At 40.7% G+C, this 16,085-nt stretch overlaps 1 protein-coding gene and 1 long non-coding RNA gene across 3 annotated transcripts; one reads left to right on the forward strand and one right to left on the reverse strand.

The window, feature by feature from the left end:
- Positions 1-271: 271 nt before the first annotated feature.
- On the reverse strand, positions 272-12,696 carry atp6ap1lb (ATPase H+ transporting accessory protein 1 like b). Its single transcript, XM_003448286.5, has 7 exons — positions 12,527-12,696; positions 5,501-5,538; positions 4,891-4,973; positions 3,289-3,527; positions 3,057-3,107; positions 2,676-2,919; positions 272-2,320 (listed from the first exon to the last, which is right to left on the reverse strand). The coding sequence occupies exons 1-7, from the start codon at positions 12,658-12,660 to the stop codon at positions 2,084-2,086; spliced, it is 1,026 nt and encodes a 341-aa protein (XP_003448334.1). The 5' UTR covers positions 12,661-12,696; the 3' UTR covers positions 272-2,083.
- Positions 12,697-13,145: 449 nt separating this feature from the next.
- Positions 13,146-15,264, forward strand: LOC112843275 (uncharacterized). 2 transcript variants are annotated; one of them, XR_003215501.1, is made up of 3 exons: positions 13,146-13,410; positions 14,648-14,772; positions 14,915-15,264. It is a non-coding gene; the product is annotated as an uncharacterized LOC112843275 (long non-coding RNA). The 2 variants fall into 2 exon arrangements; XR_003215502.1 differs by having other exon boundaries at positions 14,962-15,264.
- The last annotated feature ends 821 nt before the right edge of the window (positions 15,265-16,085 follow it).

Here is a 16,085-nt window from a genome sequence, read left to right on the forward strand (position 1 = left end):
GTTTTATTGGATATCTGCCGCCAGGTAAGACATTTTAGGTCAGAGAAAGGTGAGAGAAGAGAGCAGATGGCACACAGGAGGGGGGGGCCTGGTGCCCGACCTGGACACTGTGCTGGAAAACTGAAGTTTGAATAACAGTTAACAAGATGAACAAAATGTTTAAACAATATTATGCAGTCAGGTTACCAAAAAACACATGATGATATTTAGAATATGTGTATTGATGTTTTTAAGTGCAGCAAACTACATCTAATATAAACACAACAGACTTTTTTTTTCCTCTGAATATCTTTTATTGTTCAATCTACATCAGTCTGTGCTTAGACAAACTGCCTCCAATCTTTTCATAGTTTGTAGGATACATTTATGACCAAAGAACACATTTCACACTGCTACAGATTGACAGAACTGCCATATTGAATGTTAAGATATCTATTTACTGTCATGCTGAGTGTTTTTATCAGAAGTAATGACTTACTGATGCTGTTACTGCTGCTAGTGTGGCATCTGGCATTATAATGGCATCTATGAGTCCTGATGGATGGACGGCATTCCATAGCATTGTCCTTCTATGGTAGGAATTTGCACTGTAATTTACAGTTTAATGAAACTGGACCTTATATCCTCGAGCCCAGCGTAAAACAAATAGACAAACAATGCAATATGTTAATCCTTTGTCGTAAAAATCAAATGCATTGATACTTTCACCAATCCTTGTAGCACAATGTCTTACTTGCACCTATGCTTATTACTTGTGCAGTATTTGAAGATAGTAAACAGCTATGATCGTATAGAGATCTTAAAGTATCTACAGCTTTGTATATCCTTTTGCTTATGAGGATTAGCATAGTCATCCTGTACCTAATAGTATTTCATGATTACAATGTATATAAAAAAAAGACCTCCGCGGAGTGACACTTTTGTACATGTTGTGTGTCTCTTTTTTGTTTTGTACATAGCTGTAATGGTTAGCTTTTATTTTCACATTGTCTTATTCTGTCTCTCACCATAATTTATGGCAACTCCTTTGTAGCTTCACTTTGGCAGTCAAATCCAGTGGTGCAGATGGAGGACCCGTGGCCTCCCCTGGTCAAACAACGAGAGTCGTTTCATCCCAAGACCCGCGTTCCTGCCAAGCCCTAAGACGGGCCGTCTTGTGCAGCATAGTTCCTTGTAGAGTCTTTGAGTTCGTGGTTAGTGCTTTCGCAACTAACCAATGTTGTGCTAGTTAGTAGAAACCCCCTTATCTTGCTGGTCTGTTTAAAGGCCATTTCACAGTTAAGTCCCAAGCAGCAGTCTTGTTCAGGGGCAGGGTGAGAGATGCCAGAGGCTCTGAAGGGCCAGTAGTGTTGGCACATTCACTCCAGTCACTCCGATGCTAGACCAGTGGTTCCTGAAATTTCCCTTTGCTTACCAGTCCAAAGCTTTTCAAGCTCCTTCTACTTCATGCCATATCTGATTATTTTAAGCTGCAACTTAAGCCAGCCTCTCTGTAATCCTCATTATTAGGAAACACTGCACTAGCCAAAGTAGACTTTTCAGCATGTAGCTAATACGGCTATCTCTGCTATAAAACTGGCTCTTTGAAGTATTTCCTACAGCAATGTCAGACAAAGTTTTGTCATAAAAGCTTGTCGGCCATGTAGTACATACATTTATACATCTGATGTTAGCTGTATTAGCTACAGCTGCTAGGTTGATAAGGTGTTTAATGGCTGACTGGGGTAAAGAACTGTATACACTGTTGCCCTTCAGGGCCCCGGGACAGACCTTGACCTTTGACATCAGGGTCATGAGCCATCTCTGGGAGAGGCTTGAACATCCAAACGCTTCGATCAAAATATGGACGCCAAGATGCAGATCGATGAGGAAAGAAGAAAAAGTATCCCACCACGGTCTACATTTACTTAAAGCAGTTAAGACTTAGAAGGTTTCATATGAACAGGCAAAGTTGTCATTTTGTTAAACAAATATTCAGTGGAGGATACTTTTTCAATCTTGTAGTCCCTTGTGCTCCCCTCAGCCTTGCTTCTCAGCTTTCTCTCCCTCTCTCCCCCGCCATCTTCTGGCTCTTCGCTTTCCTTCACAGACTGTTTTTGTCTGGCAACTCTGCCTCTGGACTACGGGGGAAGTAGACTGTGGCTTTGTGCTCCTCGTAGCGGTCGATGTGCTTGAGGTGTACCACCATATGCAGGGCATAGGCTAAGACGAGGAGCAGAATCAAAGATGTCACCAAGCCCATGAGGATGGCTGGTGTCAGGAAAGTAGCACAGTCACTGGCCGATGCAAACTTGTCTGACTGAACATTGAAGGCCTGGATCTGGAAGAGCAAAGAGAAGCCAGAAAGATGAGATTAGGCCGAACTAAAGAGGACAACTGGCTCTTACTGGGCTTACCAAGCATAGAGAAACTGGGCAGATGGACAGGTTGAGACAGCCTAAGCAGATGGCTAAACAGACAGAGTGGAAACAGACTGACAGTCTGCCAAACAGGCAGGAAAAGGACAGACTGACTGACCTATGGCCAAACAGGCGTAGCACGAAGGCAAAAAGCTGGCAAACACAGATACATGCACACATATAGAGACCAGGACAGACAATGATATAATAGCAAATGTGCAGACATTATTAGAAGAGTTACACAACAAAGGCTGTGCCCTTTGTACGACAGTATACCTGGAAATCAGTGAACGTGATGTGCCAATTAGCAGATGTGTCAGTGTGGGAGCTGGGCACTAGCAGGGTGTCATATTTGTGCAGGCTGCTGACGTGCTGGCAATGGTAGGATGAAGTGGCAGGAGCGTAGACCTCGCTGGCATTGAATGTAGCCTCTTGGGTCCAGTTGTAGTGGATGTGGACGCTGTCTAGTGTGAACCAGTTTTGACCAGCTGCCTCATAAAAAGTATTGGACATCTGTAGTCTGGTGGAGGACACAGTTCAGTTTGTTAGATGTACAGTCCACACATGACCACTTACTCTGTAAACGGCACGTTCTAATACAACAATAATGTTCAATGTGATAAATAAAATGTAAGAAGTTAGTCAGTGTGTTTTTACCTTATTACAAGACCTCGCAAGTCCTCCACATCACCAAACTTTAAAGAAAGCCTTTGGCAGGAAAAGACCAAAAGAAACGTAAACATTTAACACAGAAACCCAGAGGAACTGTCAGTGCATTTTTTTAGATCAACTTATTTCTACTGCCTTGTTTGATAGCAAGGTTGTGAAATATAATGTATCATGTATAATGTTAAAGCAACTGCGCAGTAAAGGGTCCTCAGTGACTTACGTAGCTTTCTCTTTGGTGCAGATGGAGCCTTTAGTGTCCACAGGTGAGTTTGGGTTAAAGACCCTTTCAGTTAGATCAATGAAGGTGTGGTTCCTGTAGCGGATTGCGAGTCGCTTTGCCTTAAACAGAATGCAAGTCTTCCCGTTGTAAGACACACTCAGCGGGCCATAAGGCCCCATCAGAGACTGGAGCAGCTTCCTCTTACTGTGAGACATCCCAGGATGGTGCCAGTTAAAAGGCTGCCAACATATGAAGAAAGTCATTAAGTACAGGATCAATTTAAAAAATGACAGTAAATCTGCAGAAAAAGCACAAGTAGCTGCGCTTTTGCATTCCCGGCTTCTTCCTTCTACGCTTTTCTATACCTGCTTTTCCCCGTTTCAAAGCCTGGAAGTGGCTGTATGCCCTGACGTACTGCTGATCAAAATGTGACAATAAATAAGTTAATCTAGAAATCAAAAGAATTTATATTTGTTCTTGCTGAAGCCAATAAAAAAAATAAAAGATTATGTAATATGTGATTAGATTATATAACATGACCCAAACAAATTGACATTTTGGGCAATATATCATAGAGTAATTCATTTCAGTTTCAGAGAGTAATCCACTTATTCATTGTAAAATCATCTAAATTAAACGATATAAAGTTTTGCTTTTTTTCCCTCCATAAAAGCAGACCCTGGTGGATCCAGCTGCTTAACAGGGACACAGCTTTAGAGAGACCATAAATCCAAGTTATCCTATTCCTCGATCTGTGCAGCTGTTTCTGTCACCGTTGCTCTTCCACAGCATATGTCAGCATGATACGTGCATACAATCGCCAACCAGCTCTTGATTTATTTCCACACCAAGCAAGCTTGACTTAGTGCACAAGCTACCATGCCTCCTTTTTATGCATGCAGTGATATTTGATTTCAAAAGGGCAATTTGAAAATCACCTTTCTGTCAAGCTTGTCATCATGATTATAATTTCACTCGTGTGTAAAGTTCAGTGGTCCAACCGCCACTTGAATGCCAAACGAGGAAGGAGCTGTGCGTGGAAAACAGGATCTTTCCGAATTTGCAGATATTTGTGTGGCAGCTGTTCCGCTGCATTGGTTGTGAAAATAGTAACTGCCTCTCTGTCTGGCTTTTTAATCTCTGTGCTCAAAGGCTACATGTCACTGGAGGCTGTTTGACTTAAGCCAGCACTAATTTACAATATATATAAAGAAGTAGTCACATTGTGATGTTACTCTTAAATAACTGGATATGTGTGGTAATTTTCCAAAACATTTCAAAACTATAACAGTTAATGATATAAAATCTATATAAAAGTATCAGTTAACCAGTATTAACTGATACAACTGGATGCAACAGCTTATACAGCATGTTTAATGCAGAGTTTTCAGTGGCAGTAGTCCTGTGTGTGGGTGGCAAAGATGTTTTACCTCTGGTGAATATGAGACTACAATATTCCCACATTCAAGGTCATGCAGTATGGCTGAGTGAGCATGCTCTGTTTTGTTTGCGAGCATCCTAGTGTGTGTTTCGGTGTGTATTTGTATGTGTGAGCGAATGGCTGATGGTGGAGAGAGCCCGGCTAGAACAGAGAGACTGTACCTGCAGTATTCTCCTGAGTGGGTTTTCATCTTCGGGCGTCAAATAAACCTCTTCACTTTCTAAGCCGTACTCACCATCTTGACCTGAAAACACGTACACACGTTACCGCATCGCTGAAGATGTTGGTACACAAAAAAGGCTGATTGCAATACTGCGTTACAGATTGCAACACAATCCTAGAAGGTCGCACGATATTAAACGCACACACAGTCACAAAGAGGCTTTGTGTGTACCTCATTGCTCAGGCTCATATCTATTTCCAGCTGTTTTGCGTCATCACACTGACTCATCGGCAGTTTATTTCACAGTTACGGTACTAAGTGTTTACAAATACTGTTTATCTCGATCCAGAAACATACGTTTTGAAATTATGTAATTGAAAAGAATGTTTTCATCAATTTTCCACCTTTGTGTCAGAGAGCCTAAAAACAGCAGCACGTCTTCCCGCTGAGGTGCAAGGATCATATGAACTCCACGCTTTATAACGCTGAATGTCTCCAGTGTTAGGAAAGAAATGCATTTGTCACGTCTATCCAACACATCAGTGTCAAAATTACCATGGCAGGTTTGATTGAATCAGGCCTTGTGTCACACCAGATTTGTTACTTACTTGATGTGACTCTTGTTGCTTGTTTGGGGTTCTCTTTGCTGTGGGAAAGACAGAACACACAATGAGGTCTTGCAACTGCAACACAAAGGATCATTTTTAAGAGTTTTCTTTCCTTAATAATGCCTTAATCTGTAACAGCTGTAAAAATCCATTTTCTACAAATACAGCAAACACACAACAATAAAAAAAAAGGTCTGTTTACATAAAACTGAGTATTATGCAAAAAAATTTGTATTTTAATGTACTCTACATACAACTAAATGTTCCATGAAATACAACATACAACAAAACAAGCTGTTTTATAGATCTAAATGACATGTTTTATGTTTTAGCATAGCATTTAGACCAAAATACCACCAAATGCAAGGTTCATGCTGCCCTAAGGTAACATTAATGGTAACTAACAAAATCATGTTTTATGTCTCTGTAATAGTTGATTCACCAGTATGTGAAGGCTTATTAACTAAAGTAATGTTTTTAATGCTAAAATCTAATTATTATTGTTATCAAAGAATTTTTAAATTTACTGTTATACAAATAAAAGCTGAAAAAATAGTTAAACACACTTTATACAGTTATTTACTTGCATCCCTGAACATAAAATTTTGTTTTAGTTGTTGCATTTTATGCTTGAGTAATTCCAAACTTCTCTGGAAAGTTAAGTGTGCCGGCTCAAATTTGGGTATAAAAACATGAGTTCAGTTTGTTTTTTGCCTAATGACTAACAATATCTTTTTGGACAGACTTCTAAAATAGTCTTTAAACAGGCTAAACAATTTCCAAACTGGTAATTATGCTTCTTTAATCTGTTTATACATGTATATGTGCCATATTTAAGAGACTCTTTCCATATGGGAGTGCACAGAGCACAACTACACATTTACTCACTGTATAGTTGTTTGTTTGGTGTTTGGCTTTTTCTAAAAATGTGTCTTTGATTTGGGACTGACCTACATTGTGTACTGGGAACAGATTTTTCCACACCTTTGTCCTTGCCCTGCTGCTCTTGGTCTATCTAAACTCCACACAGCCTGACTTCTTCAAGCTCATCCTGATCCTTTTAACTGTCTAATCAAAGACGTGATACAACAATTAGCTTACGAAGTGGCGCTGGCTACTTTTGTTTATTACAGTGGTCCAGCTAGAAGCCTGATCGTGACCTGCCCTGATCCATTATTTGGGTTGGCTTCCTAAGCTCTACACAATAGCTAGTTATAATGGGCTTATAAAAGTTAAATCCCAAGATCTGTTGGAGTGGGTATTACAGTTAACATCTGTCTTTTGGGTCATCCCCTATTATTTTAGTCAGTTTCTCAGCTTTGTTCGGCAGCATTTCAAGTCATTTTATGAACTGCAGTACAACAAAAACAATGCGTGGAGGGAACTTCTGTCATTGATATTATCTGTGTTATTGAGTTGAATACTAACGCTGCAAATTTCTTCTTAAAAGACAGAATGAGGATGACCTGAATATTTATACTAAGTTTAAACACACAAAAGCCAACTGAAACATCTGCTGTCAAGGACTGCTCACAATTATGTTTCTTTAAAAGTCCAGACAAAAGTGGAACAACTCCTGTAGTTAAAAGATCTTCGACCAACCTCCATTAAATCCTGTGATAAAAAGGGGAATTTCTTTTCTTACAGTTTATTTCTTATTATTTACTTATTTTGGAGTTAAGAAATACAGATTTTTTTCACACAATTTTAATTAGGAGGCCAAGGTGAAGGTGGGATACTGTGCAGGTAAGCAGACAGCTAACAAATGAATAGGAATCAGACGGTTACAGTCTGGGAGAAAGCTGCCAGACATATCAGTGCCAGGAGACTGGAGCAGTTATTTGCCCGTATGGTGCCGTTTCCACCTGGGCAATATGGTGTAGTTAAGTGTCAGATGGATTAGGATTAGTGGTAAGTACAGGCCAGGTCCACTGGGGCCCAAATTATGAGAGACGTAGGCCCAGAACAAGATGAAGAGATTAAGGAATGATGTCAGAGGCTGCAGCGTTCAGAGCAGGAGACAAGTAATGCATCAGACCTGACCTCTGAAATCGTGACTTACTGTACAGAGGTCCAAACGATTTGAACTTTGGCCATGACAATCCAATTCAATTCAAAACATGGCAGTAAAATTTGTGTGAAATAAATATCTCCTTTCATTTTTATATAAAAATATATCAAATCATTATTAGAGATTTATGGCCTTCTCATCGTTACTTATACAACAGGTTATGGGGGGTTTTTTTCCATGAAACAACTTTATAATTTCGGGTGTATGGATAAAAAATTATTAAAAAACAAAACATGAAATTCTGCAATAAGCTTGTGGAATCAAATATGTGGATAGAGACTAATGCTTTCTGTGCACAGCAACAACATTGTTGACGTTTCAGCTTTCTTGCTACATTGCTGCAGTTATCAGGTGAGCATTTGCAGGAATAATTTGAAATAATCATGAGTTCAGGGGCATCGGCATGATGATTTCTGCTGAATTGGAATGAGTTCGCGCTCTAGTGTCAGTCTTTGTATGCCAGTTCTTCAGCCTCATTTATAGCACACGCGTGCCAACTTTTACATCAAGTCCAAGTCTTCCTGCAATATGTGTCTGTACTCTTGTGTATACATTCCAAAGAACCTGCTCCCATGTACTGGCTCTCTAAGCTATTGTATGAAAAACAATAACAGGGTTTATGTATATGGTAAATCCAAATATTTATATTTGCCTAGGTGAATGCTGGGTAAGCATGACTGTATAAAACAGCTGCCAAAAGCACTACATTTGGCAGCAGGCAGTTGCAACTGAAACCTCACTAGCGTGGTAGACACTTGGCTGCTGCTCACTGACTGCCAGCACTAATATTGGGGACATATATGATATTATAGGTACAAAAACACTTAAAAAAAAGCATTTAATATCTGATATATATTTTCTATCTGATATTCATTACGAGTTAATGCAAACATTTCAGCGACAGTCACCGGTTAATACTCAGATGAACTAAATCAACCACAAGCAAATGAGGACTTCTTCCTGCACATCTTCCCGGGCCTCAGCTGGCTGATAGGTGCCAGAGGAGGCTGCGCAAGTGTGCAAGTGCTAACTAACGCCCAGCCGATTGTTCCTGTGCCAGTTTCGCGATATCAGCAGACCTGGACTTCTGCAGCCCCATCATTGGCTCAGCCCGTCACACGGTGCCTGAGTGCTGAACAAACCCTTTATATAATCAAAGCCAAGCCAGAGCCACTCCTTGGGTCACCTCAGTCCCCTCACATATAAGAAAATGAAAAAAAACCCCTCACGCAAACGTTCAAACATGCTCCCACATTACTCGTGTCCACTTTAACAGTACGAAGATAGCCTCAATACATAATGATGACAATTTTATAATTACAGATATTCTCAGCACTTTTAGCGTTTTCAGCATCTGGATTTTCAATATATCAATCCTACACGTGGGATCTCAATCGGTACATGTTTACTGGACTCAAGTGTGCAGATAGCTGATTATCTCGGCTCGTCTGGGCTTCTGCTGTGAGCTGCTGAGCAGAGAAAGGTGTGGTGCCTGATCCCCAAACTTGTAAACAAGTCCCATTAGCTTCTGCTAACACAGAGCGCTGAGTGCTGCACTGTGATGCTCTGTAAACCACGATCAGTCCATCCAACCCTTTACATTCGACAGCCTTTGTACAATGAGTTTTACTTTAAATACTGTGGTTAATTCATCTCGCCATTTTTAAATTTTTTTATTCAAAATGTAACAAAATGATGAGTGGTAACATTTCTTTAATATATATTTAATATATTTCCAAAATTACAACTTAATTTGAATCCTACTAGAAATTTATAGTATATTTGTAAATATATATATTTAAATTGCCAAAAGTTTACTGGAAAATTTTGAATTTTTTTATTCAAAATGTAACAAAATGATGAGTGGTAATATTTCTTTAATATATATATATTTATCCACTAGTTTTAGATCTCTCAGCCTACAATCACTGTCATTGTTGCTCAGCTGTGATGAGTTCTTACTGCTCATATTTCCTTGTATTATGCCTACATGAAACTTCAAACCCAGATATGGTAGTATTTCACAATGTACAGGAAGAACTTCTATTGCTGGGTAACATTAAGGTCAAAGCCATAATATTTTTTAGGCATGTAAAACATACTCTACGTTCAATTGTTTAAAAGTATTTAATCAGACAATAAATTATTATCCCTGGCAAGGCAGGAAAACATGTCTTAATCCCAGACTGTGCAGGTGCTGGCCTATTAATAGATTTATTAGTGCAGATTAAGATTTAAGAGTTGGACTAAAATACTGCTTGGAGTCTGGCTGCCATTTCTGTGTAGCTCTGGTTGTGTGCTAGAGTTGTGCAAATCTTCCTACTCCTTTGAGATCAAAGGGTTAAGGGTTAGGGCAGCAGTGCTGAAACGTTATGAATGCATTCAAACAGGGACTAGAACACATGATTATTCACTTTTGACTTGATTTTTTTTTTTTTCATTTTGTTTGGGTTCTGAGTCTTTTTCCCTGGTAAACACAGTAAACATATTTATGATTTTAAATAATTCGTGAATTATTCTAAAATTAGCTGCTGGTCTTTTTAACCCTTTAATCTTTCTCCAAATAGGATCACTCAGCAGTCATCTACTGGAAATCTAGCACTTTGACCTCTAATCTCTATGTTAAAGTCAGGTCAAAGAGCCAAAATACATTTCAGCACATGCTGACTACAGAACGTGATGGACACACTTTTTACAGTTTACAGCCACATGACTGATAAACAGACTGAAGCAAGCATGCGTGGGAGAGTGGGTGCAACTTGTAGCTTTGATGAGTTGTATATTGTATACTTGCTATCTGTTCTTTGCAAAAACACCGTTTTATATAAAACAATTTATATTGACAGGTTTTTGTAACTTGAGAATAAATTTACCTTAATATGGAAAGGCATGCAAGACATCTTGTGCTATTGTAGACACCACTGGGAATTATAAACACTCGGAGGCTATTTTTCGCTGTACAGTGGGAGTGATAAAATGCAAGTATAAGTGTGATGTCACAGACTCAAGATACTGTGTTACGGCCAAGTAACTTGTATAACTGTTTGAGAAATGTATTGGGACGTTACTAATTTAAAACTGGATTCTATGGATAACTGAACTGAATTAAGTTTGATTAAAACATGCACTTCTGATGTTGTTATATTCGCAACATCAGAGGAGCATGTAGTGAAGAGGTCTCCAAGACTTCTTAGTCTTGCAGCATAAAAAGGTCCAAACAGAAACATTTTACACACTTCATAAGAACTTTAAACTACAGTTACAGAACCTCCTGCTCTCTCTCAGTCTGTGCCCAAAGCTGCACAACAAGAGAGGTGATTTCCAAAATTACAACTTAATTTGAATCCTACTAGAAATTTATAGTTTAAATGTAAATATATATATTTAAATTGCCAAAAGTTTACTGGACAATTTTGAATATTATTTAAAATGTATTTAATTATAACATCCTTAAAAGTTGAGATATTTAGCTATAGATTATGATTTATACTAATATGTCTATGGCTAAGCAAAGAGCTTTATAATGCTGCGAAGCTCTAGGCTATTAAACTTTGCCCACTTCCATATTGCATCTGCTACAGTAGCAGACATCACTTCACTCACAATGTCTAGTTTGCTGCCTTTTTTCTTCTCATTACTTTCCTGCAACACCTAGTCAATCAAAAGTAGCAGCTTCTATCTCACTGTACCTTTCCTTCTACGTTTCCAATGTTATGCTCCACTACAAGGCTGCTTTTATATAACAGCATTTCGGAGTGTGTCAGCGCTGAGACCGAGGCTGTGTCTGGGGACCAGAGCTGTTACGTTGCAGAGTTACATACAAAGTTTGATCCAGGCAATAGGCTCACAAACCCCTGGAGATATTTGCGCAGCCTTTCTCTGTCAGAGGGTATCTGTCTGGGTTTTACGACCCCAAATTGAGCTGGAATGAAAGAAATCCCGCGAGAATTCTTATATTCGGCTCTAAATCCAAGCTATTTGTGCCCCGGACTTGCAAACATGTGTACAGATAAGATTGTTCGTGCAATAAATGAAAGCATCGCAGTAATAATCTCCCACCCATCCACTGTGTATTACCACACTCAAAGTGCAATAACAAGGGAAATCATTTGAACTATGATTAAAGAGTACTGAATGAGAAACTGTGGTATATTATGGCTCTGAAGCATTTGTGCTATAGAGGATTGTGTGAACCATCATGCATGGCATAGTTTCAAGAGCCTTACATGGATTTGGCACAGTATTATAGGTCTTTGCTGTGATGTCTCTGTAAGCAGGCAGGAACTGGAACTAGCAAAAGCCCTGGCTGCTTGCTCGGTGCTGTCCCTGTCACACTGTTGTGAATGCCTTTACATTTGAGCCCTGAATATTTTATCCAGATTTGACCTGCAGGACTGCATGTGCATTATGCAGACATAGCCGGCTAAAATTCTCCTCTCCACTCTTCCTCTCTCTCTCCCCCTCCTCTCTCAATGACTGCATCAGTAAACAGACCCCAACAGACCATCCCTGATGCATCCTCTCCACCCTGTCCCATCCCTGTTTACCTTTCCTTCCTGCTTCCTTGTCTTCTCTTCTTTCTCCTCTCCTTGCTCTCTATACCTCTCCTGCAGGCCCACTGCCCCAACCTTATTTAGCTTCCTCTTGCCAGACCAGCACTACTGTACAGAGACAACAGCCCCATCCGTGATCGATGAGCAGCGTCTGATGCAGTCCCCAACACTGAGACAAACAAAGCCTCGCACCTCAGCTCTTTCTGGCACACCAACACTGCCCGAATCCATAATTTGAGGCATACCCAAGGTGAAATGTTTAAAAGCGTTGCAAAGGAGAAAGAGAGGGACGATAAAAACGACCCTAAGAGAACACATCAGCATCTCAGCATCCCTGCATGCATCTCCGTGTACCCCTCCCCCTCCCCTACACCCCTCCTCTGTTCACAGAGATGGATTTACCTCCTGTCCAAGATCTCAGGCACTTCGTCATAGGTAAGTCCTGGCTGTGCTTCTTCGTCGTGGAACGAGAGCCCAGGCCGGCTGAGAGCGGACAGCAAGGCGAGGGAGCAGAGGAGGAATGCGTGTGCAGCCATTGAGACAATAAGAGGAGACTGCCGCTGGTTGCGCTCCGCTTCATAATCTGCTCTTCAAGCAGCGCCCGAGACCCAGCTCCTCTGACTGGCAGGCACCGCGGCCAATCAGCTGCGAGCAGAGTCGATCGGTGTGCGTCACAGTCCCCCCACTCCTCGCTGCACCTTCTCTCCTCTCCTCTCACCCTACTCCCTTCTCTGTCATCCTCCCTCTGCTGCCTCTCACTTTGCTCACCCTCCCGCATCCATTCCTGCGCTCTCGGTCTTCTTTTCCCCTCTTTCATGCTCACATGGCTGCAGGCAAGCCACAGTGGCTCGGTTCTTTTTTCATTTTTTCAAACATATTTCATCATACCTATGCTACCAACGAAGAAATAAATAAATAAATACGGTACACAGTGGGCACAGGCGTACTCACACGTTCGTCCACACACGCTGCCAAGCGCGCCTGCGCACACGAACACACTCGCAGACTAAACGTACACTCGTATGTCTGTGGAAAATCACCTGAGAATGACAAGGTCAGGTTGTGTAGGAGGGCAGCAGGATGTGGACATGTCTTTAGGTGGCCGAAGGGAGGGGGGGAAAAAACACAGAGGCAAAGCTGCATGACCTAGATCTCCAGTGCGCTGCCACAGTAGCAGAATTAATTCATTTGATGTGTTGTTGTGAGCACTGAAGAAGGCCCGAGGCTGAGGAAATTGTCCACTGAGGCTGCAAATATGGATGACAGAAGCAGCTGAGCAGCCGTGGGTAAGACGAGAGCGAGGGTCCAGCACTGAAGACCCTCACGGCTGATTCCGTTTCCTCCTCATTATCTAGCCCGCATGCGTGAGACGCCGCAGGATCTCGATACGTCTTCTCAAAGGCCTATCTTTTATTTCCATATCCCACGATGTGATGATTTTCGTTAAGAGTGGTTATATAACTGAATGTGGTGACCTAGTATCGTGGTAGATTTTCACATCGATGCGTGGTAATGTTCATAAGAACGACTGCCAAGCGAAATTGTGGATACCCCGTCGTTTTCTTTCATAAAGCAAACATCACTTCTGGTTGTCTAGAATAATGGTAGTGTTCAGTAGTTCACCCTCCTTTGCAGCTAAAGTCTGCACACAGATAGATATAGATAGATAGATAGATAGATAGATAGATACTAACTTATGTGGCTGTGCATGGTTTTGTGAGTGACGTGTGTGTTTGTGCTAAGGCTAAAATATTGCTGAATGTGTGAGAGGTCAGCTATGAGACAGACCTTTGCCCATACAGTAACAGAAGTTGACCAAAGGCTGCCTCAGCCTTCTACAGTGCGTCAGCCTGCCTCGGTCACTTCAGCAGGCCACTGTGTCAGTCTACTGGAGGGAAAGTGCAAACTAGACTGTCACTGCTGCCATCAGAGCATGACAGCATCACAAAAGACAATCAGGTGTGATGACTTCAGAAGACAGTATTACCCAGTGATGTCTCATGACATTAGCCTCAATGCCATTCCGCTCTCGAGGATGGTCAATACAGATAGTTTAGCTTGGAAAATGGAGAAATCGCTGCAGCGATTCATTGAAACATTTGCAAAAATAAATGAAAATGCAGTATATAAGGCAAAAATTGAGTTTCTACCATTTAATGAGCTTGGAAGTCAATATTTGTTATGACCATCTTTATTCTTCAGCACAGCCTGATCTCTTTTTTGTAATTTCCTGAAGTAGTCTTCAGTAATAAATCTCCAGGCTCCTTGAAGGACATTCAAAGCTTTTCTTTGGATGTTGGCTGCCTTTTACTTTCTTCTCTGTCAAGATGATCCCACACTGCTTCATAATGTTAAGATCCAGATTCTGGGGAGCCCAGTCCATGATTGATAGTGTTCCACTGTGTGTTTTTCTGCACCGGCAGTGCGTTTGGGATCATTGTCATGGTGAAAATGAAGCCACTATCAATCCAAATGGTATTGCATTGTGGATTAAAATCTGATGGTACATTTCTGTGTTCACAGTTCCATCAATTTTGACGAGATCCCCAACACCTTTCCATGACAGAGCCTCCACTGTGTTATTCAAATGGCTGTAGACACTCACTGTTGTACCTCTCTCCTGACCTCCTATGAACATACTGACCAAGGTTTGAACCCAAAATTTCAGAATTGGATTCATCAGTCTATATGTCTTATTGACATTTATTCTGAGTCCAGTTCTTGTGTACTCTGGCATACCTCAGCCTTTTTCCTCAATGTTTCCCATTCTTACTAATTGCTTTTTAACAGCCGCTCTTTCACTGTGTCCTTTGTGATGTGCCTTCAATGAACAACAGATGGATCAACTGAATAAATCTCTCAGGTCCTGTGTCGGGACTTTTTCTCCTGTTTCTTAAGGAGATGACTTCAGATGCTGTTCATCTGCTGAAGACGGCCGGCCACTTCTTTTGTTCTCCACTTGTCTAGTTTCCTCAGATTTTTTAAGGACATACTGCACACCATGCTAAGATATGCCAAGATTCCAGCTAATAGCTCTTTAGAAATGACCTTGATGAAGCAACAATATCATTATGTACACATCCAACTATGTTATCTTTGGCATTTTTCATAGACTCAAATAAAGAAATGCAAACTTTTTAGTTTTTGACAAACTGTTAGTACCAAGTGCCAAAAAGTGCAGTTTAAAATTGGTTAAAATTTTAGGAACTGACTCCATTGAAGCAAAATATACACAAATGCAAAGCTAAAGACTGTTTCACAGCACTGTACTAAAAACAAAACAGCACAAAAAAGCACATAACATACAAAACAGTAATTTAACCACAAAAATATTTAGTACAGTTATATAGTCTACATAATCCAAAACATTTTCTTTAGCAAATGAAAAGCTGAGCTCTTGAGAGGGTTCAGGGTTTTGCTATGTTGCAGTATTACATACATTACTGGGTCTGTTCAGTCAAACTTTAAGCAGGGAATGTTGCTAATAAATTCTGATTGGTTAAAAAAAAACACAAAAGCCTGTTAGGGCATGGTTACTGCATTTGATTACTATCAGCAGAACTTGTACAGTGAAGAACCTTTTGTTGACAATATCAGGCTGTTCATTCAGCCCCACAGACCTCTTTGAGGCTGCCGGCTTTGTTGCTACTGCAGTGGGATTGGCTGTAAGGTGATGTTTTTGTCCAGCCCTTCTCATGATTTTGTGTTTTCGCCCGTTCTTGGTGAGTCACACAGCTTTTTAGATTATGAAACAAATCGAACATACAGAGCTGGGGGTTACTGTCTATTTATAGGTATGATCTCATATCCAACTTTTTAATCCTGCTTTTGATGCTGACATGGAACACTGAGGCCTGCAATACACTGAGTGATGTAACAGGTTAGTGAGGGTTTTTCTTTTAAACCACTCCACAGCATGAGTGGATGGTGATATATGACTTCTAATCTATCAGCCGTGCAT

Source organism: Oreochromis niloticus, linkage group LG20 (genome assembly GCF_001858045.2).
Source record: "Oreochromis niloticus isolate F11D_XX linkage group LG20, O_niloticus_UMD_NMBU, whole genome shotgun sequence".
In the NCBI taxonomy this organism is placed as follows: Eukaryota; Metazoa; Chordata; class Actinopteri; order Cichliformes; family Cichlidae; genus Oreochromis; species Oreochromis niloticus.